Source organism: Drosophila tropicalis, unplaced genomic scaffold (assembly GCF_018151085.1).
Source record: "Drosophila tropicalis isolate 14030-0801.00 unplaced genomic scaffold, ASM1815108v1 contig_878, whole genome shotgun sequence".
In the NCBI taxonomy this organism is placed as follows: Eukaryota; Metazoa; Arthropoda; class Insecta; order Diptera; family Drosophilidae; genus Drosophila; species Drosophila tropicalis.
This window is the reverse complement of record NW_027173374.1, coordinates 1758096-1785469: the sequence shown is the minus strand read 5'-3', so window position 1 is coordinate 1785469 and position 27374 is coordinate 1758096. Positions and strand designations below refer to the sequence as shown.

General features: G+C 36.9%; 2 protein-coding genes across 3 annotated transcripts; both read right to left on the bottom strand.

The window, feature by feature from the left end:
• Positions 1-983: 983 nt before the first annotated feature.
• LOC137585819 (uncharacterized) lies at positions 984-3221 on the bottom strand. The gene is made up of 4 exons (XM_068301795.1): positions 3092-3221; positions 2916-3021; positions 1398-2831; positions 984-1334 (listed from the first exon to the last, which is right to left on the bottom strand). The coding sequence occupies exons 1-4, from the start codon at positions 3219-3221 to the stop codon at positions 1112-1114; spliced, it is 1893 nt and encodes a 630-aa protein (XP_068157896.1). The 3' UTR covers positions 984-1111.
• A 2831-nt stretch (positions 3222-6052) lies between these two features.
• On the bottom strand, positions 6053-25999 carry plh (pasang lhamu). 2 transcript variants are annotated; one of them, XM_068300988.1, is made up of 4 exons: positions 25914-25999; positions 8363-8529; positions 8067-8274; positions 6053-6355 (listed from the first exon to the last, which is right to left on the bottom strand). In XM_068300988.1, the coding sequence occupies exons 2-4, from the start codon at positions 8512-8514 to the stop codon at positions 6134-6136; spliced, it is 582 nt and encodes a 193-aa protein (XP_068157089.1). In that variant the 5' UTR covers positions 8515-8529; positions 25914-25999; the 3' UTR covers positions 6053-6133. The 2 variants fall into 2 exon arrangements, with proteins under 2 accessions (XP_068157089.1, XP_068157088.1); XM_068300987.1 differs by lacking the exon at positions 25914-25999 and adding an exon at positions 13971-13989.
• Between the last annotated feature and the right edge of the window lie 1375 nt (positions 26000-27374).

The following is a 27374-nucleotide window of genomic DNA, read 5'->3' as shown; positions in this document are numbered from 1 at the left end:
GGCTATCCCCCATGGCAAGTAACTTGTTCTTGCCATTGATATAGTTAGTCTCTGTTTGCACAGTTTGTTGACTTGCCACATGCACAGTGAAATATTTTCGTAAGCACATTTTATGTCTGACATATCTTTTATATACATACATACATAACTATATCCCTTCGTCTTCGTTTTGTTATGTTTTTTTTTTTGCCAATTTATACAAACGTACCAACTGACATGCCCCTTCAGGCTGTTGCTGCCATAATTTCCCATGCAACCACATTCACATCCACATCGGCACATCCCCTCTATGGATACATACATGCATATAGTTTCATATATGTATGTTTGTGTTCAGTCAAAGTCCAAGTCCAAGTCTTGGCCATATGTTACACACATTATGCTTACTTAACAATTAGAGACGCTCTTGTAATTCCAGTAAATTGCTTTGTTCGCTTTTTTTTTTCTCATATATATATGCAATTTTTGTGTTGTTGTTGTTGCTTTTCTACTTCTATTTTTGCTCTTTTGAAGGGTATGGAATCGGCAGAGAGGGCTTAGGGGGTGGCAGGGAGTGAAAAAGCAAAAGAAGGGCAGAAGTGTCGTCGAGTGGCTTTTGTGTATGTTTGGACTTTGAAGGGCTCTTTTGGTCACTGAGCTGTGAATGGTTATGGCTATAAGTGAGCTTTAAGGCTAACAAAACAAAGCAAAGAAAAAAATGCATTCGATAAGGGAATCTGCTTAAGCCAAAGTTCGAACCATAACTAAAAAAAAAAAACAAAATGTCTAATCATTTACTTAAAAGTAGTCAAATAGTCGTCCTTGAAGTCTGTATATCAAATGTTGTCCTCTTTTTGCTTAGAACTCTGAATATAATAGTTAAACCAAATGGCTATAAGCATATCAGTTTTGATAATTAAGTAAATTAATAGTTTGATTGCAAAAATATTAGATAACATTTACGTATTTGTATATAAATATATTTACATAGATTAATTTGGCCCATTATAGTTGGCACGTGGTTCATTTTTTGTTGTTCATTAGATTCAGCGAAATTATATGAATAATAGATGAAATGTGAATGTCAGAAGATTACAATGTTATCCAAAACAAAAAAATGAAAGGGTTTACCTTATGGTAATTCTTCATAAAGCTCAAAAGTTTCATATAAATAACTAGTCGAAGTGGTGGAAGATGCCGCCTTGCACGATGAACTCACCGAGGGGGGTATTGAAGGCGCCCGTTCCTTGGGTGGCCTGTTATCCTTAAGAGCATCTGGTGGACATTGCTTTATTCGCTCTAAGCGTCGATAGTAATCAATATAGTCATAGTCGTTCCTAATCCTATTGGGAATGCTTTGACAAATGAAATAAAGAAATTAAAAATTTGCTTTACTTTTACTTTACTTTTTTACTTACCCCAACTCAGTTAGCCTTGGTAGCAAGAACATGGTTTGTGAGTCACGTAGCGGACGTATCAAACGATTGCTGCCCTTTAACCAATTCGGCTTTAGTCGCAAAATAATATAGATCGCGAAAATTCCAAGACTGACGGATATCAGAATGCCCACGACACCCAGACTTATGATCAGGACAAAGTAATCTTGAAACCAACTAAGATCTTGGCCATATTGCTTGCAATCCCCAGTTCGATGTGAACGGCAATTGTAGGGCGAAGTGTCAGTTGCATTCTGATAGAGTAGAATACAAAATGTATATGCTGTGGCACATTCGAGACTATCCAATTGAACTGGACTTGTTTCTATGGCTTTCAAAATCGACTGCGTGTCATTGTTAAAGTAGATCAGATGGTAATTTGTATCCGAATTGAAAGGCAATAAGGTCACTCTGACAATATTATTGGCTGATCCAATATCCTCAAATTGTATAATCACTTCGTAGGGCATGGCAATGTCTTGGTTTGAGCAAACAACTTCCGCACAATATATGGAATCCTTTGGACATTCTAACACTGCGCTGGTCGTAGATTCGGTAGTAGATGTAGTCCAATCATCTGTTGTAGAATCGGTAATTGGGTCGAAATCAGTTGTTAGAGCAGGCGTTGAAGAATCTGTGATTGGATCGAAATCAGTTGTTAGAGCAGGCGTTGAAGAATCGGTAATTGGGTCGAAATCAGTTGTTATGGAAGGCGTAATTGTTGTTGTTGACGAAGTAGTCCTTACACCAGGTGTAAATGCGACAAATCCTTGAGTTGTTGTTGTCGCATAGGTTTCCAAATCAATGTTGTTATCCCATAAGGCCTGCATGAAGTCCTCAGTTAAAGAGGTTATATTATTCTTACTTAAATCCAAATACATTAAACTACTTAATACATTTTCTCCCAATGCATTCAATTCTATGCTCTTTAGACCACAATCTCCCAAATTTAGATCTTCCAGCATGGGCATATTATCGAAACTATTCTCTGATAAGTAATCTCCAAGTGGTGTGCCTCTTAAATTCAGTACTTTTAGTTTACCATAAACAATATTGGAACCGAAAATATCCTTTAGATTATATAAGATATCAGGGTTTTTCTTTAGCTTAATGGTAACACTGGAAACAGTTGTCGAAAGTGGTTTCAAAAATTCTTCAGCTATCAATCCTTTGCCTGAACCGATTAGAGTGAAGTTTTGCAAGAAGTTTAGACCAGAAAATGTTTCATCAGTTAGTTTTGTGATGGGCAAATTTCTCAGACTTAGACTTTTTAAGCTCGACAAGTTTTCAAAAGCTCCATTTTCTATAGAGTTCACCTGACTATTCTCTATAATCAACGAATCGACACGAAATTCTCCGCTAAAGAAATGTTTAAAAATTGTGCAATTGCAAAAATCATACTCTTCAATATAGAGTGTAACTTGATCCTGCTCCAAGCATTGTGCTTCAGAATAGAATTCAGTTAAATTAATTGCCCGAATATCCAATATGCTGCTATATCCTGTTGAATTTGTACAGTTTGTGCTGTTAATCTCCTTGCCAATGCATGTGTGATGCTCCGAAAAGTCCACATTACAAAGAATCAGCAATAGAATAAAAGCAATACCTAAAATGCGAGAGAAAGTTTTATAAATTTCGATATATTTGATTATTATTATGGGAATACAAATCAATACCTGTTGGAATCACTATATACTTCATCCAGCTTAATCGTCGCGGCTGATAGAGACGTTCCGGTTGTTGTGGTTTCGTTGCCTTCTCCTCGTTGATCAGATCAAAGGACTTTGAATTGGATTTTATCAACATTTCGCCATGAACAATTGTAACGTACTAAACAGTTAATTGAGTTTCCTAGTGAGTAATTTCATTTAGCATATTAGTTTCATGGTTTTCACAGTTTGCTATCAGCAAATGATAAGATTAGCGAAACGCAATTGAATGACTGACCAAGATTATGCCTAATATAATATGCAAACAAGTCAATCATGATATGTTGCCATTATAAAAAGTATATTCCCATCCCAAATATATGTAGATGTATTTATTCAATTAACTGCTTTTGTTTGGAAAATTCGACTCTATTTGGAGTGTCAAAGGAAGATTTAAGTCATTCATCAAACTTTATTCACGAAAATTGTGAAATTTATCCACATTTGCCTTGATTTAATTTAAAAAAACAATCAAATAGTTGTCTGTTAAAGCTTTTAGTAAATAAGCCACAAGAGATAAAACTATTTTGTAAAACAAAATAAACAATCATTTGGCCTAAACTTGAACAGACTTTTATGATAAGCCTTAAAAGTCATAACTAAAATCTTCTTTTTCTGATCAACAAATTCAATTTCAATGACTAAAATTTGCATTAAATTTATAACTTTATATATGAATTCCATTCATTGGGCATTTTGCATATTTGCTGTCAAAAGTATTTGCACAAGCTTAGCAAATTCTATTGAACTGGCCACCCTGTGGAATGTTTGTTGTGCATAAAATTGATTAAAGTTGACCTGCATTAGCATTTATAAAAATTAATATTTATTTGTATATGAAATTTTTTTGTGTTTTGCTTAAATTTTATTTACTCTTTTTCGTTTGGTTTTTTTTTTCGAATGGCATTAAAATGCAAAAAGTAAGTTAAAAATGGACATTTATGTAGTATAGTTGGATTTGGTTTTTGTATTTATTATTTGGGTCTCTTTTGACATGTGGTGCGAGGGGATTTTGGATGGGCCATGCGGCGTCTGCGTGCTAAATGCGAACTGAATGCATAAATAATGGCGATTTAGATTATTCTGAAAGCCTGAAGAGCCTGTGACTGGGGGCCTGCATTTTGAATTTGTATATGGGATTCAAATTGAAATTGAACAAAAATGCCATACACAGAAAAAACCGCAATGTAGACGATGTCGATGTCGATGATGATGGTACATACGCATTTGTAGAAGGAGTCAGCGCCTGCCATAATCAGGCAAATTAATATGCAAATTTATGCAAAGAGGAAAACGAAACCGCAAAATCCAGACGCATGTGGACTCGCTTCATGGCCTCTGGGCATGGGCCCATTCTCTTATCAGTGTTTTCGGGAAAACGTGGCTCACTTCCTGAAACCTCTCAAATACATCGTCAAACTGTGAATAATAAGAAGAAAAAAAAGAATCAACCAACACACACACGCACAACCAATTCGAACAAAAGTTTCATTAAATTCTGCAGACTGACAGCTCAGGGTAGGGCAAAGGCAGGGCAGGGCAGGGCAAGATAGGGCACTGCTAGTGGAAGGGGGAGTAAGGTAATTTCCTATCCACTGTGCGCCCATTTCTCAGTGTCTTTCAGTCTGCCGCAGTTCGCAGTCTTTATGCTGCCGTTGCCGTTTTATAGCGCATTAATTTCGAAAGTAGCGCTACGTGTGCCAAAAATCATTAGCAACGGAATTACGCTCAATGAAACACACACACACACACACAGAGCAAAAGGAAAAAAAACCAACAAGGGGAGAAGATAATAAAGCGTGGCCGAGGCCAGAAGTAAGGGACCAGGTTCAGGGATTGGGAATTGGTATGGGAACAAGGGTCGGACACCCGCCCGGCAGCCGTTAACACTGCTGCTTATAAATTCACCCTAACGACAAGTTAAATGCTTCAATATCGCATCGAAGGGAAGGGTTCTCTTATGGACGGAAGCTAAAGCCAAGCAAATTGATAACAACAAAATTCAAAGTTTACTCTTTCTCTTCCTCTGCGGCTGATATGTACATACACACATATTTTAAATCTGGTTTATCCGAAACTCTGTGTTTAACCAGTTGGTTGTGTTTTATACTGGGCACAATTACTTACAATTTGACACTTCAAAAAGAAGTTTACAATATAACCTGAATACCCTTTTAAACAAGTAACTCAAATCTTTTCAAAGTAATATTCTGAATGCCGATCAACTTTTTCCATATTACCTAACAAAGATATGATCTGTTAATTTCACATTCATGTGGACTTCATTTGAAGCTCAAAAGTTAAAAGTTTTCTAAAAATATGTCAAGCATTCAAATATTTATTGTTTAGTTCAACTAAGCCATAAAATTTATTAAATTTCTTTAGTCTTCTTTGTCTAATAAATAGATTATTAAAATTTTATTAAGATAATGTTGGTATTTGTTTCACTAATGATTCTTTTTCATTTTGTTATTCATCATTAAAATTTAAACTAGCCACGTCCAGTTCCAGATATTCTTGTAATATGACCCAGGACAGTCTCGTCATTAAAAATCTATCCAACTATTTTTATGTTTGTTTCATGTATCCCAGGGGCAAATCCATCGTATCGAACATGAACATGAACATGTAGTTAATTAGTTGCTTTCAAAATGAAACTGAGAATGGATGATAAAACTAAAAACCAAAACCAAAACCGAGAGCGAAACTGCAATCATTTGTGCCAGCGGCTGATGTCAGCTAACAATTTAATTTTATGAGAACAAAAACCACAAAATAAAAAATCTGAAATAAGCCTTATCACAACTCATTTATCAGCCATAGTTAATGATTGTGTGTGTTTTTTTATGCCACACACATTTTTCTCTGCTTTGTTGTAGAAACTAAAAATTGAACAAAAAATAACAGAGAAATGAAATCAGAATGACATTTTGTAATTGTTAAGTGTTCATTTATTATTATTATTATTATTATTGTCGTGGTTGAGAGAGTATTAGAGATACGTCTGATTCACATTTCCAAGAAGTGTATGTCGACAGCATGATGATCCACATCGACAGGTGGATGCAATTGCAAGAATTTCACATATGCCAAAAATGTTGTCCAGCACATGCTGAAGAATGAGGTGAATATCACTTGATTCCTTGCCGGGACAAAGGCAAAGTTCACCGTTTGCACACAGGGCCAATAAATAACGCCCACCTTATAGGCGTCCAAGAATTTATCGCTAACCTGCAAGGCAAAGAAAAACCATAATCAATAGAGACAGTTAAACAAGTGCTCGGGTGGGTGGGGGTAAATAACCACAAGAAGAGGGGCAAAGACTGTGTGGTGGTGGATGCAATGACATGATTTAAATGCCAGCGCGGAAAATTGTAATTAAGTGCCAACTGCCGAGCGTTGAGGCCAGAGAGACAGAGCCTTTAAAATTTTATTTATTGCAAACGCCCCGTGTGACTGCCTCTGCCTACGCCTCCGTCTCGTTGCTTCCGCTCCTTTCTCCTGGTCTGTGTGAAAATGTTTTCTGGTTTTATTCCATTCCATTTTCCTGACCAAACTCAATTCCATTGGGCGTGGCATTCGGTTAATGTTGTTAATTAAAAAGCATTGCATGAAAATTGTGGCCCTTTTGGCAAAAACTTTGTCCGTAAACTGATAATCATATGTCCATTGGCCTGATCAAGTCAAACTGTTTAACTATATTATACATATATAGGATTCATTCCCCAATATGGCTTGAGGCCAACTATATTAAAAATCAACAACATCGTTTTGTGTACGCAAAAAACCAATTAATTATTTTCACACAGCGGCGACTATCTACGAGTTTCAATTGAAAAATCAACTATAATTATGAAATTATGTACATAAAAGGAAATAAAATTGTTGACATAAATTCCTTTATTTTTTACTATTAAATGGAATGTATTCTATTTGGTCAAAAGGATTACGATTATATAGGTTCAAAAGTAAACTGCCTGCAGGAACTTGAACTTTCAAAGCGTTTTCGAAGAGATGGCCTTTCCAAGTTTTATCCTTTGTGGTAATAAATCAAAAAACAGATAGAGGAAACAAGCTTTATGGGAAGCTGACTCAACTTTGACATCAAAAAACCAAGTGGAATTGTGAAAGATAAACATTTAATGACTATGGCTACATTCTTAACAGCTTTCGAATATATTCAGGTGGCTCTTGATGGCAATTATTCTTATTCTTTAGAGATTACTACATCAAGTTTTAGCAAAGATTGCTCCAAAACATTCCCAAACCTATTTGTTGACTCTTCTTGATAGCAAAACAGAAAAAGACAGAACAGGACATTTTGCTATCTTTTGGAACATTGGACAAGGGTAAGAAAAAATATATACATACACATACAGTATAAGAAACACATGCAAAAAGGCAAATGAGACAACGCACGTTTGACATAAATATATGGTAAAACATTTACATTTATCAAGATAAATGGTTTCTAATGATATAGATAGATAGTTAGAAGTAAAGAGCAAGGCGCTTGTAGCCAACACATGGCCACAAGACCAACAAATCAATGTTGACAACTCGTAGAACGAGATGGAGATGGAAATGGAGACGGAGGCAGACAGGTGATATTTATGCTTGCTTATATTACACACAAATGCTGAATCGATACAGATAGAGATACTGATGCAGATAAACATATACATAGATTGTTTTGGTTGCAACTGTCGTGAGAAAATAAATCCGACTACACGCACATGAGGTTACACATTATAAATGGAAATCTGAAACCCAATTTCAAAGCAAATACAATCACTAGACTAAAGAAATTATGAAGCAAGAACTACAAAGAAAAGATGATGAGCAGTAGACACTGACAATGTGAAGGAGGGTGTAAAGAATCATCGATGACTTAATGCGGCGACAGATTTCCCAATGCTCGTGGTCGACGGATCTCACTTACCTCCCGCTTGGCATCGTCAAATGTGTTGCCCTCCATCAGTGTCATAAAGAAAAGAAACGAACTGATGGCCATCGGATCGTATGCCGTCTGCTCGGTAATGGCTTTGCACAACGATGACTTAATATCTGTCCGTGGCCACATACAACCGGCTAGCCTGATCCAGACGTAAATCGTTGGACCCATAAAGAAGAAGCCAAATAAACTGAATCTGCCGACGAAAATGAAATATCAATTAGTCATCGTCATCAGCATGGAGAGGACAGGTCTTTCTTTTTGTAGGGACATCTGATTTTCACCTGACACACTTCATCCAGTCGTATGTTTGGAATGTGCGTTTCTCGATCACTGTCTGCTCGATGAGGGAGCCGCATGGCCAAAGCATGCCATATGATATCATTCCTCTGATCACTTTATATTTGTTTGTAAAATTTACAAAATTACGAAACATTTCGCTCAAAATGTGCTGAAAGAGAAATTGGGTGTTAAGCTGATCAGAAAAAATATACATTTATACATTTAGCATGGCTTGTGATTTATTTTAGTATGTCAGCTGATGCTCTGAGCCATTTACATGAAATCTTTTTGGCTGAATTTCACTTTTTAGCCCAACCCAAATCTCAAATGGAGAACTTATATGTGTGTAAGAGGTCTCTGCCTATTTGGTTAATATGACTAATGCCATTTTTTGTGATCTCATCCGTTAGATCATTGCTCTTAATATTTTGAAAGCTGCGAAAGGTAAATATTATGATTATGAATTTATTGTAATGTCAGACTTTTGTGGCAAATTTCATTGAAATTTGGGACAATTAAAACAGATTAAGTCTGATGATGGCATCATGAGTAAGTCATAAGAAAAAAGATCTTTTGACTCTCCTAGATCCTCTTTTCCTGTCTCAGCCCTTCGTAATTTATGACGTTAAATGGGTTTTACATAAGTCAGGTAATTAGTTTTATACTTAAACTTAAACTTGATATGAAACTCACGTCGAAAGGTGGAAGCTGGAAATTTTCCATTTCGATTTAAGGAAAATGAATTTCACAACTAGAAAATGGTTTTTGGGGACGTTTTAAGAGTAGATTTGCCATTGCCACTCGACACTTTTCACACTCTTGAGCATCAGCATCAATTGTGAATCAAGTGCCGCAAAAATTAGTGACTCAACGGGGGTGGCTAGGTGGAGGCGTAAAAAGGGGTAAATTCGGCAAATGACCCACTTGATGGTGAGTCTCAAGTTCCCTAAAAACGAATTGCAAATAAATGTCAGACATTGTCATGCCACTTGAACAGCTGACACAATTTTGTGTTTCCCTTTTGGTGGGACTCTCATTAATTTGAGTAAAACGGGGTAGGGGAGAGAGACTGGAGCTCAATGATTATGGCTGAGTCAGTGGCGGGGGCGACGGCTTTATGGGCATGGCCACCACCATCATCATCAAGTAACACATGTCAAGTATTATGTCGCATAGAGCTGAGGCCAACACGCTACCGGAATACCAACGAAATGCAAACATAAATTTAATTGCCGAGAATGTTTCTAGCCCAAAACAAATGTCGAAATAATGTTGTTGGTTTTTTCTTCTTCTTCTGCTTCTTTCATTTGTATTTCGACGAGGCACGAAAAGATTTATCATATTCACTCGACTGTCATAAAAAGCAATTAGGCTTTTGAGCGAAAGACACTTACATACATATATACAAACGGCAGCGCCTCCAAGAGCCAACGAAATGTTATAATAAAAAGAAACGAAATATATATAAACATATATTTGAAATAAGCAAGTCCAAGCCCACGGAAAAACGGAAGAGAATGAAAGAAAACATCAGAACCACTAACACTACTACAACTACTGTGTGTCTGTGATTTGGACTGGTCAGAGCTGCTTAATGAGCGAGTGGCAAAGCAAAAATGAATGGTCGTAAAGGGATGAAGCGGGAAACAGGCGGGTCAGGCAGTTGAAGCGATTAAAGAGCCACATCCACTTCCACAATTGTGGCACAACTGGCACTTGGCCATTGTAAGGCACGCCTGGCTAGTGGTAGTAGCAGTAGGTTAGGGTCTTTGTTGCTGCTTCTGTAATTAGTATGCCCACACGTTTGTGTGTCACACACACACACACGCACACACACCTCGTCCAGGCAGGGCTAAAAATATGGTTGTTTCAAGGAGGGGTCCAATAGGCATTCTGAGTTCCCCTTCTAGTCTAGTCAATTGAGAGTAGGCAGAGATTTGATCGTTCCTCGATGAGATCTTATGATCCTCAGATCAGAGATGGGCACATGCAATGGATATTTGATCCTATGTTGAGGCTAAAAACCTTGAAAGGCTTTAATCCCCTTTCTGAGATACCAGCTACGCCCTTTTGTCAGCCAGGTTTAGCAATCAGTCGCCTATAACCGAATCCCTCTACCCCAATATAGTACCTAGCCAAAAAAAAAAAAGAGGTAAATAAATAACAGAAAGGAAAAAAAAAAGAAGAAAAGAAACCCGGTAATTTGGTGTGGTGTGAAAAATTCTACCTCATGGCAAATGGGCTCTCTCGTCTGCCGCCATCTCTTCCACCGTCTGTTGCATATTTTCACAAGTAATTAACATGTACATGATGTCTGTTGTCCTTGTTGTTGTTGTTGCTTCTGCTGTTGTTATTCCTGTTATTGCTCCCTTCCCTCTTATCCTACCATACACACACACACACACACACACTCTACCCTTGAACACCGCTCGCAAGGTGTCCGCCTTGCGTCTTTTCCTTTCCCGCTCGTTTGTTCTCTGTTCGCTGTTCTTTGTTGTTGTTTATCGGCAACGATGCCATAACAAAATGTTTCCTTAGCATTAATTTGCATTATTCTTACATTTAAATTTTAAATGAGTTGAAAATTATTTCAAGTTGCCGAGCCGTCGCCAGGCGAATCATTTCGTCGGAAGACTTGAGAACATCTTATCTTATCACGTTTGCTTAAGGATATTCAGTGGAAACCCTTTCAAGTTAATGCAGCAAGTGTTTACAGATTACGCAGAATTTCGCCTAATGAATATGCTGCTATCACAAAATATACGAGATTTAAGATGAAAAGAAAAGCTAACAATTATAAATTAGATAGGTCTTTTCTGTTGTATAATAAGGCCATAGTCAACATATCAAAATCAAAGTAAGTGAAACAACGATTCTAAATTTTGAAGACCAAATAAAGTATATACACTTATCTATGTAGCTTAAGGCAAATTAGTCTTTTATTAATGACAGATTTGATTACTTGCTACTCATTTAAGAACATTTTTTTAACGTCTTAAAACAATCAGTTTCAACAAAGGACTAAAATGCATTCCTACCTTTATTTGCAATAATGTCCTAAGGATGTCTTCGATTTCAAGAATTAAAAGGGCTTTAATATTTGATATTTTAATCAATTGAAGTAACTTTTTTTTTAAACATTTAACTAATGGTATTCCTTTATTTTGCATCTCACTTTACTGCAAATGTTTTACTCAAATGTTTTCAAAGTTCATCAACATAATTTGCTGTTGCCTTCACTTTAGTTTTGGCTATCTGTTCTCCCATTTTTGACAAGACACTTCCCACTTTTTTTTTTTGTATTTTCATATGCCACAGTTCGAAGCTATATTTTATATAGTTTGTGTGAAAAAAAAGATGGGGGGAAAAAAAACTATTGCCATGATGTTCACAATTTTAGTTGCTGTTGTTGCAGTTGCAATTTAGCCCCCAGCAAATGTGCAACAAAATCATTTTCATGCTCACCAACAGCAACCAGCAAACGGCAATTGCACATAAATTAAAAGTAAAATGTTTATTTACGCTGGCAAAAAAGAAGGAGGCATGGACAGATGGACCAGGGAGAGTTGAGGGGTCTGAGGAGACCACGATTCCTCCTCTTCACAATCGTATGGTTGGGAGAGAAACTCAAAGCCTTGGCAGTTTCCTGCGCGCAACATTTGCATTTTGACGCCGTTTTACGCATGATGTGGAGTCGCATTCAAAGTTGGGAATGGAGTTGAAGTTCGTGCTGTGTCCGTCTTCTTGTCTCCAACTCCAACTCCATCTCCATCTACGTCTTTGGCTTATCAGCCAGGCAAAATCAAAACAGAAATACAAGCGGCTGAGGTAGATATAGAGGAGATGGTGCCGAAGCTGGAAACTGAGTTCCGATGCCCCCAGCATCTTGCAACATTTTGTTTTAATTTCGCACTTTTTTGAAAAAGTGGCAGCCGCCAAGTTGAACGGGCTTTTGATGTTGCCCAGGCACCCGAGACAACACTGAGACAACGAGGCACTGCGGCAGCTGTTATGGGGCTTCACATCAACGGGAAACGGCCAGGCAATGATCCATATAAATCCATTCATTTGCCGACCGAATGCTATAATATATAACATTAACACCCTGACTACGCGAAGGGTTGTCCAAATCGTACGAAATCGTGAACTGAACAAGACATAAGACTTTTATAATTGAATGCTGTGAATTTTCTATTTCTGTTGGGAATGCATTACTTAAAAGAGTTCAGTGAGAGACAACCGTTCAGGAGGTCATTCAAATGGCTAAGACTTAGTCAAAGTAAGTCTTGAATACAGTTTTGTTTTGCTTATAAGAAACATTTCATTGCATGTAAAATGTATGACATTCGTTTGTGAGAAAATTAAAATTGATATATTCAAAAATTGTAATAATCCCAAAAGCAGAGCATTTGCATATTCCTTTCATTTCCATACTTCTGATGCTGCTGCTGCTGCTGCCCCTCCTCCATCTCTTGCGACTTACCCTTAATACCATTCAACTTGCATTTTTATTTAGTCTTCATTTAATTAAATTTTCCTCGCTTTTCATTTTCGTTTGATTATTGACTTTGCCCCGCAGCGCATTTGAGACTTTTAACATTTTCCCTTTTATTTATTATTTTTGATGTTGTTCTTTCATTAAATTTTCAATTGATTTTGATTTTTTCAACATTGCCGAACTTCACACTTTACTTTACATTGCCACACCCCCTTCCCGGCCATTCCCTGTTCCCATGCCGGGGCAAAGTGCTCCTACATCAAAGACGTCGCTAATTGTATCTGAAGGTGTGAATTCTGATTGCTTGCTCGTTCATTCTCGACATTTTATTTGATTTCAAGTTATATGTACTATAAGTTGTTTCCTCTGCTTGTTTATTGAACTTTTTCCCTGACTGATAGCAGGGCACATACAGAGAGATAGGGAGACAGAGGAATGGTAGGTGCATCAGAAGCGGTGGACTCCGGAGACGGGGGTTTTTCTTTTTTGGAACATATTGAAACATGTGTATTTGTTGACTGAGTCTGGTTTCGGGGTTTCCGTACTCGGGGTCGGAGGGTCTCTCTCTCTCTCTCTATCTCTGACTCTGTCTCTGTCTCTGATGCGGGCTGTTTGTTCTATGCTCTGTTTTTGGTCTGTATGATTTGATTTATTTGTACACAACTTTATGATATTTACATGTCTGGAAACTGTGTGGAAATGAAAATGGATTTGGAATTGGGGTGTGCAGGCAAACTCTCTGTCTGTCTGTGTGTGTGTGTGTGTGTGTGCCATAACGGTAAATAAATATTCTATTGGGGTTCATTTAAGGTCGAGCAATAAGTGTAGAGCAATCAAAGCGAATTGAAGCTTCACAGAATGTCAAATGAGAACGGAACACAATGTGCCTTGTGATAATGAACAAAAATGTGTTTGCTTTTTGGAAAATAAATTGGTCAAATAGAACCTTTTAAAGTGAGAAGAGAACATGTAACCCAAAGGATGGGCCCTCCTCTACTTCATATATGTACATCTAATAATAATATTCCTAGAATATCTCAAAGATAGTATCTGCCATTTAACTACAGTTAACGCTTTTCTCTAGGATTACAGTCACGTTTCGGTTTACTTGCCTTGCTTTGCAGCATTTATGTGATTTTTAATGCTTCACTCAGTTGCCTCGTTTCATTATGTTTTATAGATCTTATAATTGATATTTCCTTTGCCAGTGGCGCTCTTAATTTGGTCAGTTCGTGAGTCCATCAAGTGCAGTCATCCTGGGACAATCCTCAGCTGGCTATGCGGGTTTCGATTTCCTTTCGCTTATCTAATGCCTGAATCGACCATCTTTGTATTCGCTCCTGCTGTTAGTTAATGCCCCTGCCGTGCCCTTAAGCCCATTATCAATGCATGTCCCGTCATAATTAATAAGCCTCACCCTCAAAGTAGATGTAGAAGGAAAATCAACAGAACAACACGCAAGACGGCAATCAGTTGGCATTGTTGTTGGAATTGGGATTGGGTCTGCAAGTCCAATGCTTATCAGACAACAAGCACCGAACAGCTGCCGTTCCAATAATTCTCCCTGTTTGGTTTTGGTGCTATTTACCCAAGCCCGAACCCGGTCCCGGCCCCTGGGCCAATTACAGCTTCCTGTTGAGTGCAAAAAATTTCTTTTAGCTTCGTTTAGTGTTCGGTTGGTTTGGTTTTTTTTTACATTTCTGAACCCTCGCTTCTGTATTGGGATCATGTGCTTGAAGAGGAGCCTCTGGGGTCACCACCTACTCACTTAATGTTTGTTACTCACAACTGAATGACGACGACCCTTTCTTTTTTATCGTCATTATTTTTTTTTGCCCATTTCATTTTGCTGGAAAATAGAACCATCATCTCACACACGATGCTCAATTTCAAGTGTCGAAATATCTGACAGCTGTAATAATACCATAAAAGGGAAATGCAGTTTGAGTTTTTCCCGACGGGGCACAAACTTATTTTTTATTCCCATTTTTATGTTTGTGTTAAAAACAGAAAAATACTGTGGAAACAAAATGGAAAAATCATTTTCACATTAAAAAGGGCAAAAACTGTAAACACACATGTGAAGGAAAACAACAGCGAAATTGTAAGTAAAATGCAATTGAAGTCAATATTTCTATAGGACTAAATTTTAGATGTTCGTGTTGCAGTTGCTTAACACACACACACACACACATATGCACATAGTTCGCGCGAGTGTCTACAAAGTGCCCTGGCAGAGCGTGCCGAGAACAACAAGAGAATCCAATTTCGTTAGAATTTGATTGTCAACCAAAAATAACGAGGTACTGAATAGAAAACAGACACAGACAAAGCGACAGACCAGGACCGGGCAGGCAACCAGCTAGTCGGACAGACTGACAATCAGGCCATGGGCGTAGTAGGCAAAATTGCACAATCCAATAGCCATAAGAGAGGGAGGAGGGCCTAGTAAATTGTTTGCATCTTTCGTTTTTGCTGTATATCAGAACAGAAGGTCAACAATGTGAAAACAAATTATATGATGGAATAAAATCTCTTCAAGACATGCATGTCCTTGAAAGTCCTGCAGTTTCATATCCCTCTTTCTCCTCCTATCTACGCCCTTGAGAATCGTTCAACCGACAAGGGCGAGCAGTCACTTTGTCATTGACAGCAGAGACCCAGAAAAAATAACCAAAAGCATTGAATATTAGAAACAAATATATTTACGATTTTATGGCATAAATACTTTTGGTTATTGTAGTCGCTGCCTCTCTTTTGGTCCTACGCACAAGTGTCAGAAACAGCACATGACAGTTTTTTTTGTATTTGTTTTTTCCTTTGTTTCAATTGGGGTGACCTGCTGTTGCTGTTGCTGCTTCTATTCTTGGGCAAACTCATTTAAGTAGTGGCCGGATGACACTTTAGTTAGTTAGTTTTCCAGCTAAAGCAAATATCATTTCAAAAGCGACAACTAGCGGGGGGCAGCCAGGCAGGCAGGAAGAAGTCAGCGTCAGTTTGCACTGACAGTTCAGCCAAATTGACGTTTTGTGTTCGACGCCCTCCAGAGAGATAGAGAGAGAAAGAGAGTGAGAGAGTTAGCGAACAAGCAAGCGAAAAAGTGTCAAAAGTGTCAGCGCAAAAAGGGCAGGTTGATAGTCACGATGGAAGCGCGCGAATTGTGTCTGGCTGTGATAGGATTCGGATGAGAGACATGGAAAAGGAGGAGGAGGAGCAGTAGCAGTGTGTGTGGTAAAGCGAAAATGGCAAATGATTGGATCATTCTTAAGTTTCACTGAGAAAATCAAGTTACATAAATTCAAATTGAATTCTATTCACCACAAAAGTTATTGCCACAAATTGTATACCATATTTGCCTTTTAGAAGACTTGACTTCGTTTCTTAGTAAAGGATTAAGATAAAAAAGAAAGAAAATGTGTTTTCAAAATGTTCTGTTTACCAATTTTCAACTGTCTAAACTTTATTTCAATTTACCCTTCATCACTTGTAAATAACATTAATCAATCCCAGAATTTTATCTCATTTATTTGCCGTGTAGAGTGAAAGTTGTTTGGCGGTTATCAGTTGGAAATTCAAGATTCTAACAAAATTTTGTATCTACTTCAATCAATTGAAATTGACACATCATTTTTATCGTGCCCATCGGGTTCGTTGAGCACTTATCAAGTAAACTCTACAGTTCCTAGTTCAATGTCTGGGGCCCATGTTGCCTGTTCGAATCGGTTTCATCCATCAGACGACATGGCCACTGACTGCGGATCTGGCTGTGACTTTGGGTCTGACTGTGACTGTGACTGTGACATGTGGCATGATGGGCGGCTGCGCCTACATTAGTTGGAAACCCCGTGGGGTTACATTGAACCCAGGCCAGGCCAGGCCATGCCAGGGAGTAAAAAGCTGTGCCCAAATTTAGCTCTCTCGGTTCAGTGTACGAGGTCTAGTAAATAAATAAATAAATGCCGACACAACTGTCAATTATGGCCAGAGTACCATTTGGATGGGGGCAGGGGCGTTATGATGATGACGGTGGTGGGGGCACCAGAGTGGAGGTAGATATGTAGATATTTTATATAAACAACAGCAGCAACAACCACAGAAAGCAAGTAAGCAACGGCAGTTCAATTTGTTGTTGCTTGGTTAGTTGGATTGATGGCAGAAAAGGAAAAAGAAACAAAAACGTTAAAGGCGCAACCGAACGCCCATTGACACACAGCCAGCCATCGATAGACACACAAACCGACAGAGGAACAGACAGATGGACAGACAGACAGACAGATGGACGGCCAGACGAAAATGCAACGTCAAAGTCCTCTTCCCCTTTCCTCATACCATCCCACCGTGTGCCCCCCTCTCTAGCTACCCACTCTGGGCAACGAACCGCACAAAAAAAAAAAAAAAAAAAGTAATACAAAAATTGAGCACACAGTAAATCAACAATTACAAGATAAGCAAACGAACCAAACGACCAAAGCGACCAAACATCGGACGAACCAAGTTCGAAAACTATCCCCAAAATATACGACACAATCTACGAATACAATTCCCATCTAATTCTGTTGCACATTTCGAAATGTCAGGCCAAACTTCCGCAATTATTTACAATATCCCATTAAATTCAAACATTCAAACATTCAAACTCAACTTTTCCCTTTTTCCTAAAATTGTCACCATACCCTGTTAAGTCATAAAGCGAATGGGTATATTGAGATGACACGAACCGAGTCCTAGATAGTTATAGTGAGTATTCATTTACTTGTAACTTAATTCAATCTACGTTTTAGTTGTAGTTAAATATCAAATCTCTTATATTGGCCTTGGAAAAATGTTCACATTTTCCAAACCGATTAGATGTAATCCTTTTTGGCGAAGACTCTAGGGTATTTTGAGTTCTTTCCATCGATTGAAATTCCAAAAATTTGTTCTTTTTTATGTTCTAGACTAACTCAAAATTAGTTGCACAGACAGCAGAATGTCGAAAAAAGGGTGCAGCAGCTTAACCATGGGCATGAACCCCGCATTCTATACCAAATCCAAATGCGAACCCGAACCCTGCTCAATTCACACACACACAGACAATTTGTAATTTCATGCACTTAAACTCGCATTATACCATATTCCTTATGCGTTCTGTTAATTTTGTTGTTTGTCTGTGTCAGTTCCCCCTTCTTCTAGAAACTCTGATTCTGTTTTTTTTCCGATACGTCATCGTTTCCTTGTTTCGAAACCTTAGGCGCTTAAAAATGTTCGTTTGCTGTTGTTCCACATTCCTCCTCCTCCTCCTGCCAGTCCCTTTCACTCTTTGTGCAATTTGAGGTGTAGTCATTATATCTGCTGCTGCTCTGCTGCTACTTTTGCCGTACCTGTAATTACATTTATGTGTTTTTTTCCTTCTTCTTCTGTTGCCTGCCAGCCCTGCGTGCTGTGCCGTGTGTGTTAAATTATGTGTAGGAACAATACCCATCTCAGTTTACCCCTCGCGATGCCTCCCTCTCCCTCTGGGTGTCCACCCTTCGTGTGCACTTCACAAAAATAGTCAATATTTTTTTAGTTTCTCTATAAAACTCGGACTGTTGGCCAAGTTAAGATAAGCATAGCAAATTAGAAACGTAAGGATAGATAGACTATTGATTTATAGGTTTTTGAATTTTCATTACTTGTATTTTCTTTGAGTGTACTTGCAAGTGTGTGTTTGTGACTGTGGCTGATGGTGTATGGGCCAGTCATAGCATTTAAGAGGCGCACAGGTTACCGTCATTTGGGTCTTTTGGCTTGGTTGCATGGCTAGTCATGTATTTAGTTTGAGGGTGACTTATTATTATTAACCGCTTATCAGTTAAGCGCTTAAGTTTTTTCTTATTATTGTTTGAAGGTTATTGCCAAGGCGGAAGAGTAATTGCCACAAAGAATTGCAAGCTAATGTGATAAATTATCTTAAGCAAAGCCTAAAATAGTTTTCATCCTGTGACCCATTTATCAAAGCAACGGAAATCGTTTTCAAAAACCAAACGAAGAGACAACGAAACAACGAAATAAACTAAAGTAAAGACTCGGAGAATTACATTAAGCCTCCCCTGCGAAATGCCAAGCGAAATCAAAGGAAAGCCCAGAGAAAAAGAAAATTAACATGAAGTGAATTTCGAAAGGACAGACATTCAGACAGACTGACGTAAAATTTGGCAAGCATTTGGTTGGCCCAAGCACGTGCTTATGTATAGCTGAGAAATGTGGAAAACTTTTTGTTTTATTTTGTTTTTCCGTTTTGCTTTTTCATTTTCATTTCCTCAGAGACCCCAAAAGATACAGCTAGACACCAGAGACGAAAGATGTGACGGATGGACGGATGGTTAGTCTCGACGACTGTCAGTCGACGTAATTTTTCCTCTCCTCCAGCCATTTGGGGCAATTTTCTTCATCGTCTTTATTATCTTTTTCTTGTTGTCTTAAGGTTCGAACTACTGCAACTTTTCAGTCAGCATTCTGTTTGGATTCAAAATTAAGAACAGCTGATTTTGTGAATTTTTCTTGGGCTCTTACTTCTCTGACCCACTCAGAAAAACTTCACTTGACTTGGACTTTGGGAAAAGAAAATAAATAATTATTTTTTCTTGCGTTTTCCCGTTGCTGTTGCTTCTGCTGTTTGGTTTTGTTTTTCTTGATGTTTTTGTGACTAATAAATCATGTGGCACATTGGTTCCGTTCCGTTTGGTTTTTGTCTACGCAATTTAAATAAAAAATTAGCGCATATTTTGCATTTTCCTCTTCGCAGAACTGCACAGAAATGCCATCCCTCCCCTATCCCCACCACAATCAATGTGTGTGCGTGTGTGTGTGTGTGTGTGTGTATTCATTAAATTTATTACTTGGCATATTTTTTTGCTGTTTGTCGTTGTTGCTTGAGTCGATTAATATAAATCAACGCCCGGCGGTGTCATCCATGGCAAAGTCAGCCCCCGGGTACATGGGGGCATTGAGTGGAAATGGGAGTGGAACTGGAAGCAGCGCTGGGCTCTTTGACTTTTCCTTTGTGTCTTTAATGAAAAGTAATTTATTAAGTAATTTCTAAGCGTTTTTTTTTTTTATTATTCGGTCGTGACAATGACGCCGCTGAGCATTTAATTAATTGGTTTTCTCGCATTAAACGCCAACTGGAAAAAAATGAATTATACATGAGTCAAGGCAAGCCCAGGCCAACGGCAAACTAACAATAAGTAGTACTCGATAGTTAGATTTAGTTAAAGATTAACAGAAAGAGAGAGAGACAAAGAGAGAGAGAGAGAGAGAGAGAGAGGGGGGGAAAATATGGTCATTAATTCTCCTCTTTGTATTTAATTGGGTTTCGAATCCGAATCGGGGAGAGGGAATTATGTCATAAGTAAAGTGAGAACTTGATTTTAAACGGAAACTAATTATAAATGTTGATGAAATAGATCTTTATTTTCGATTAAGCGAAACATTCCGCAATGATTACTTCTAGCTTGTAATAAAATATGTACATTGCTTGGCCCCTTTCCCTTCCCTCGGCCGTTTGGCATTTAAAATGCAGATAACAATTAATTTATAGAACTCGTAGTAATAGGAAAATTACCATAACTTGGACTTCCAACTAGCCATGATTGTAAATATTGTCAATGAATTCAGGTTTTGTATACATCATATTAATTTATTTCCCCAACTTCCAGAGGCAATCAAGATGTTAATTGGAAATATGATGCATCCAATCTACTTAATTTATGCATAAATAGATTATAATCGATTCAAGTCAAGTCTTCAAGAAAGTTCACCTGAAGAATGAATCAAAATGAATGAACTTTGTTGAATTCAAATGAATTAAAGGGAAATTGTTTATTGCTATTAACTTTGTAATATTTAATTTTCCCTTTTATTCATATATTCAAAAGTATAGAACAAAAGTTAGCCAATTGACATAACGTGTAGATTGTAAAATAATTAAAAATGTAATTGTATATGGAATGCTGATCCATAAATGTGACCAATCAGCTAACTGTGACCCTGCGGCTTTTCTCGGAAAGCCGTTGCCATTCCCATGAGGCAAGATGAGTTTCAGTTTCAGGGTAGAGAGAAAAAAAAGCTTCTTAGCGGAAAAAGTAGTTATAAATTACTAAAATGCCGTATTTAGGCTAAGATCTTTTTGGGTTGATTATTACCAAAGTATTGTGTCTCTTGGGTTCATTCTGCGAATTCGTTCTGCAATTCTACAAAATGAAACTTTCGAAATGTTTGGTCAACAGTTGTTGTTGTTGTTGCTGTTGCTGGTCGGCTAGTCAATAAATTGTAGTTGCAGTTGCAGTTGCTGTTGCTGTTGTCGTCAGTCAGTTACATGCTGTGTGAGATACATTTGTATCTTCTGTGTGTACTTTGTGTGGCAATTGCTGCAAAACGGCAAACTGCAAATGGAACTGCTACAATTGCAGCGGATATGCGACTAAGCAAACTCGAAACGTGCTTTCCCAATAACAACGACAGTTAAAGGCAGACACAATGCAACAACAACAGCAACAACAACAACAGCAATAAAACTAAAAATGCAGCCAAAAAATAAATAAAAAAACAGCTTTTTGTATCTTACTGCACTTTTTTTTTTTTTGTGTTTTTTTGCTTTCTTACTTTTGGCTTTGTATTTGTTAAGAAAACTGTCAAGATTTGCATTTATCGTTGTGTAGTCGTCGTGAGCTAAAAGAAAATGCACACATGCGATAAAAGTATCTGAGTATTCGAATAGTATCTTGTGGATACGGCATTTGCTTAATTTGCATACAGACATTTGCCATATAAGCAAATATGTGAATAAAATGAAAAAAACACCAACAAACCAAATAAAACATTCATCGGAAAATATACATATGTACATATATGTATAAAAAAAGTTATATTATCATGTGTGGAATTTATTTTTGCAGTTGTGTCAACTTTAATGGCATATAAATTTTATTATGCTTAATTCCCTAAGCGGAGGGTATCATAAAATTGATCAGCAGACAGATGAAAGCATCTGTGACTATATCGACTATGAATTTGAAAACATATTCACACACAGATTTTAAATATACTCACAATCATTCAAATGTATTGTATCCCTAGAATAGGTAGTAGTTGAATAATTTGATAAAAAATTAATCTAATTTCTAAGCAAATATCTCCCTAATATATAATTTAGTAAGATCGAACATATATAAAAATCCACAAGGACGATTTTCACACCATTTTTTGTTGTAGACTGTGAAAATTATGATCCTAAAGTTTAGTGTGTGAAAACTTCGTCATTATTATAATTTTTGCAGAATTTCCAATTATTTTATTTGTGTATTTAACAATTTTAATTGAGTCCGCACACACACACACATTTTCAAGGTTGGGGGAAATTTCCATTTCAGCCGCCCGAAATGTTCCCTGTTCTTTTATACAAAATATGTACACCTCTATTTACATATTTCGCAATCGTTTGGTATTAATTTAATTAGATGGCATTTTGTGGTTTTCGGTTTAATTTGTATTTGTATTTGCATTTGCATTACCCTCACCCACTACTACCACTGCCCCCCTTTGACCGCTTAGTAACAAAGCCATTTATACTGGCTAGCGAGGGCGGGGGGTAATGGGGAAGGAAAATAGAGGAAGATGGAAATGAATTGAATTGTTTTATTGTTTTTTTGTTTTTTTTTCTCTTTGGTTTTTCCTCTATGGAGATAACTGAAATGCGGGTTTATTTTATTTATATATTTTTGTTGCTTTATTCTTCGTATTATTTGCATTATTTATTTTGTCGGCTTTTGTGGAATTTCACCATATGCTAAATAAATTAAAATTTTAATTTTATAGTAGAGAGAGGAGAGAGAGATTTATATAATATTTGTCTGTGTCTGCGCTTATATCTGTATAACTGTATATTTATATTGCACTTTGTTGTTGGTCATGATAAATATATTTGCATTTTGCCTGCACAACAAAATAATAACAAACGAAATATCAAACAAAGTGCAAACAACAAAGTGAGTTTAATTAACAAATAGAAATTTAATTCATGTTTTTAATTTTCATTTTACCTTTCTTTTGTAAGCTAAATTGAAAAGTTCTGTATATACTTAGTCGAAAGATCTCAACCAACTGACACAGAGGGCTAAAGGGGTTATTTATGTATATAGGGTGTATCTGAGTCTTTGCTTCTTTTACTGCTTTATTTTATGCAACTAACTAACTTGAGTTGAAATATAATTAATTTTTGCTTTAGCTGAAATTGAAGTCTGCACAATGCAAACTCATTATACTTGCCATAATTATACATATTTGCAAACATCCTTAATTATCAATTTACCATTAAAAACACGTATACGCTACTTTCGATCGCTCTTTTATGATTATGGTATTCACTTCCTAATTTCCAATAAACCAAAACGATTTCCCCCCCAACACCCAAATGGCAGACACTTTGAGTGTATTGCATATGCATTCAATTTCATACCTGAAGGGCGCTTTGACTATTAACACACTTGTACGAAATACATAAATATGGATAAAATGGATGCTACATATGTTTGTGCAAATATTTTCACACACACACACACGCACACTGAAAGTTGTGCTGCATAGCAATATTTACGTTTATTTTCGGTTTTACAATTCAATTTAAATGTAATTTCCCTTTTACAAAATTGCCAAGATATTGCAAGAGAGAGGGAGAAAACAGGGAGCGAATGGTATGGAATGACATTCGTATATGCAATGCCACGCCCACAGGCAGAGGCTGGCAGGCAGGCATGCAAGCAGTCTGGCCATAAAACACATGTAGATGATAGTGCAGCACGTCATAATATTTCATTTGGCATATAAACTACATACACACACAACACGGTAGAAAATCGTTTTACACTTTTGGCAGAAATTGACGAAATAAATCATGTTTGCAACACATGATTGGCGCAACATGAAGCCAAAAACGAGGAGAGAGGAAATAATAGAGAGTGTGTTGATGTTCTGGAAGAGGAGGCGGAGGTGGAGGCGGAGGCGGAGAATGGGAACACATCCGGCCAACATGAACGAATGCCTAATGTATGTTTCATTTCAAGCATTTCGACTATGTCATGTTGATTGGTCATAGAATGTAACCACTGTAAAGTCTCATTTGCCCACTAACCATGGAGACACATGCTCCATATTAAGGTTTGGAATAATAATAATTCCAATTGGATACGATATTCGGTTCGGTTTGCTGATGAGTTCAGTTTCCGTTTGCTAGATACAAATTTATTAAATATTTTATAATTTTCAATAACCCACAGGCCACACGATCAGATAACCAATTAGCTTAGTTAGACCTGGGAAATGAAATAATATCATTTACATTTTTTATATTTTATCACAAAAGGCAACATCTAAAGAGGAATTTGTTCATGAATTCTCCATATTTAAGTATTGTAAATGGTGAATATTAAATTTAAATTAAGATTTCCCGTTTTAAACCATAATTGTGTGCGTGTGTGTGTAAGTGTGTGTGTTTTTGTTTTTGTAATCAAAATATTGAAAATTCCATGTCAGTCACAATAATTTTGCTTGATTTGTTGCTTCTGTCATTGTTAAGTGCAATTTGATTGTCTGTGAACTGTTAAATGCGGCGTATACGCAATGTTTTTCCATATACAATATGTATTTTTTGTTTCTGTTAGCAAGTCTTGCGCAAAGGAAATGTGAATTTTATAATTTAATTATAAATGTCTACATTTGACATTTTCGTTTGCAATTTATGGTGTGTGTGATTGAGAAATTTACAAAAAAAAAAAGGCCATGACAAGAATAATGATGATGACAATCAATGACGACGATGGCAACTATGACTGATTGAATTGTTTGTGATTTTTCGCTGCTGTTTTTTTTTCTTTTTGCAATTATAAAACTGTGATTTTAATTGTATGTAATTCGAATTTCAAATCGCATCAAGCAAGTCAGGCGAATCGATGGGTCATCACTCCACTTATCGATATTCAACTTGGCCACATTAGCCTAATGATTTCGTCAAGTCTCTTCATTCGCTCTGCCCAGTACGAAACGCGCTCTTTGAGTCCACCATCCGCCATTGTCAGCACTTAAATGCAGGCTTCATTTGCTTAATTGCATGGCAAATGTTGCCATGATTAATGGGGGGGGAATTCGACTGTGCCTTGGTCTGGGGAATTTGTGGATTGGGAATAGAAATCGGAATTAAAATGGGTAGCAAGCACCAGCGCAGACACATATCGAGTTGAGGAGAGGAAAACAAAAAAAAAAACCTGTTCTTTATCGATTTGATTTGCTGACCATTTCGCTTTTCGTTTTTCGCTTTGTGCGTTGATTTGCATTATAAATGAATGTAATTTACGTTATTGTTGGAGGGCAATTTCATTAATCGACAGTTTTGCTTTTGTTGTTACCAGAATAATTAAAAACAAATTTGGACCAAATTGATATACAATACCAATTTAAGCCTTCTATCGACATCAATTTTCACAATCAAATGGATATTGAGTTTCAAATTCCAATCGAAAGGTTTATCTAATTACGATTTTGCATTGGAAATAAAACTAAATGACCAATTTTATAATACGAATTCGTAAACGATTTTTAATAGTATAGAAACTATTAAATGAGATAATCAATCATAAAGATTCATTCTAAAAATAAGACAAATTGAAGAAATTTCGATAGGATATAGGCAAACACAAAGAATGCGCGGTAACAATGACATTACGTATACGCCCCGCATTGCCGCTATCAAGGTGACTATTTATAGATGAGCAATTTACTTCCGACACAACGCACATTTGAACTTTTGTGCAATAACAAAATTGTTATAAATAATCGCTGGGCAATTAGGAAATTTGCAATTGCAATGAAAAATTTCTCTGTGTGTGTGTCTATGTGTGGAAATTTGCACAAACAAAAACCAATTAATTTAAAATTTTTGCGACCGCTAAAGCCTTGAAAAAAAGCGAAAAAACAATATCAAATATATACACACACACACACACGCATAGAGACATTTGTTTATCACTTCATTTAAGAATTACCCAAACAAAATATTTAATTATATATTGTTAAAAATTTCAAGAATTAACGGACCGACGACGCGTTTCGTTCGAATAAAAGAGAAAAACTAATTGCAATTTTTTTCAATTTCAATGTCAATGACAGGAAGATGAAAAGAATTACAGAGAGTGCAATCTCAGGCATAGATTTGAACATCTTGTGCTCATTCTGATACGTAATCATCATTAAACTGTGACTGAAGAGCCGAAAGTGCTTTTGCTTTCTTGGTCGTGTATGTTATTCTGTGGTTGCCAATCAATAATATGCAATGCGAAAGGCTCTGTAATTGTAAATGTTCTTTCTCTCTGTGTCTCTTGCCGTTGCCTCTTTTGGTTTCTTGGGGATTTATTTTTTTTTTTTCGTTTTCAGCAATTTTCATTCATTGCATTTGGCAAGCAACTGCCAATAAGTTGGCTTCTGAGTCTGGCATTTTTTGTGTCTCTCTGCCTTATTTAATTGCACGTTTTGGCCATCTTCGGCCAGCATGCCATCAACCAATACATCAGCAATGACAATGCCAACAGACAAAATATCAAGCTAAAGGCAAAAACTTTTTGCGGTTTCTGTTGCTGCAGAGCTTATAGAAAATGTCTATATTATATAAAATCTACATCTGTTATTATGTCAGTGGGGAGTGCGGCCGGGGGTTGGCCAGGTCAGGCATGGCAGTGAGAGAGAGAGAGAGATTTGGCATCAGGGCACCACATAATGGCTTTGTGGTTTAGTCTAAAGCTGTTACAACGTCCGCATGATGATGATGATGATGATGGGATGGGGATGATGCATATTCAAAAATAAATACAAAATGTATATTTTTTTTTTGTCTCTTGAACAATTTCCTTTTCATTTCACCTTGTTGTTATTTTACTGCACATTTCACTGAATAAATATCTAGAATATTTTTCTAATTTAATCATTGTTATATTATGGGTTTTACTCGAGATCTACATGAATTCTGTATAAATTCTTAGCTGCCAAAAGTAAAAATACATTATGTTCTTAATATATCACATGAAATCCTTTTGGATCACATGACAATAATGCAACACTTAACAAATAATAAATTGGCCTATTTGTTCTTAACTTGAATGGATATTAATGCTTATAACCGTCAAATCACAAACCCCTGAACCTTTCAATTAGATCCTTTTAAAGTTAGAGAAATTGATTTGTTTGTCCTTTTCTTTTTGTTTGTCCTTCTCCTACATTTGATTTCCCTCTTGCAAATATTTCACAAATTTTTGGTATATTGATTTTAATGCTTCATAAATTCTAGTCATTTGGCCTGCAAACATTTAATCTGCCTTAGCATACATCTCTTGGCCAAAATTAACAATTTTGCTGATTTGCATCCTTGCTGAAAGAATTTCAATCGAAAATTGTTACCAATTTGACCTTTAGTGGGCATATTTTACTCTATGGTGTGTTTCTGCATACTTAAA

Excerpts from the sequence above, each read along its gene's own strand:
- LOC137585819 (XM_068301795.1), bottom strand. The coding sequence starts at position 3,221 with ATGTTGATAAAATCCAATTCAAAGTCCTTTGATCTGATCAACGAGGAG. Across the intron at positions 3,022-3,091 it reads GTATATAGTGATTCCAACAG|GTATTGCTTTTATTCTATTG; the intron begins GTATTGATTTGT and ends CTCGCATTTTAG. Across the intron at positions 1,335-1,397 it reads CCAAGGCTAACTGAGTTGGG|CATTCCCAATAGGATTAGGA; the intron begins GTAAGTAAAAAA and ends CATTTGTCAAAG.
- plh (XM_068300987.1), bottom strand. Across the intron at positions 8,275-8,362 it reads GACTGGATGAAGTGTGTCAG|ATTCAGTTTATTTGGCTTCT; the intron begins GTGAAAATCAGA and ends TTTCGTCGGCAG. Across the intron at positions 6,356-8,066 it reads TTGACGATGCCAAGCGGGAG|GTTAGCGATAAATTCTTGGA; the intron begins GTAAGTGAGATC and ends TTTGCCTTGCAG.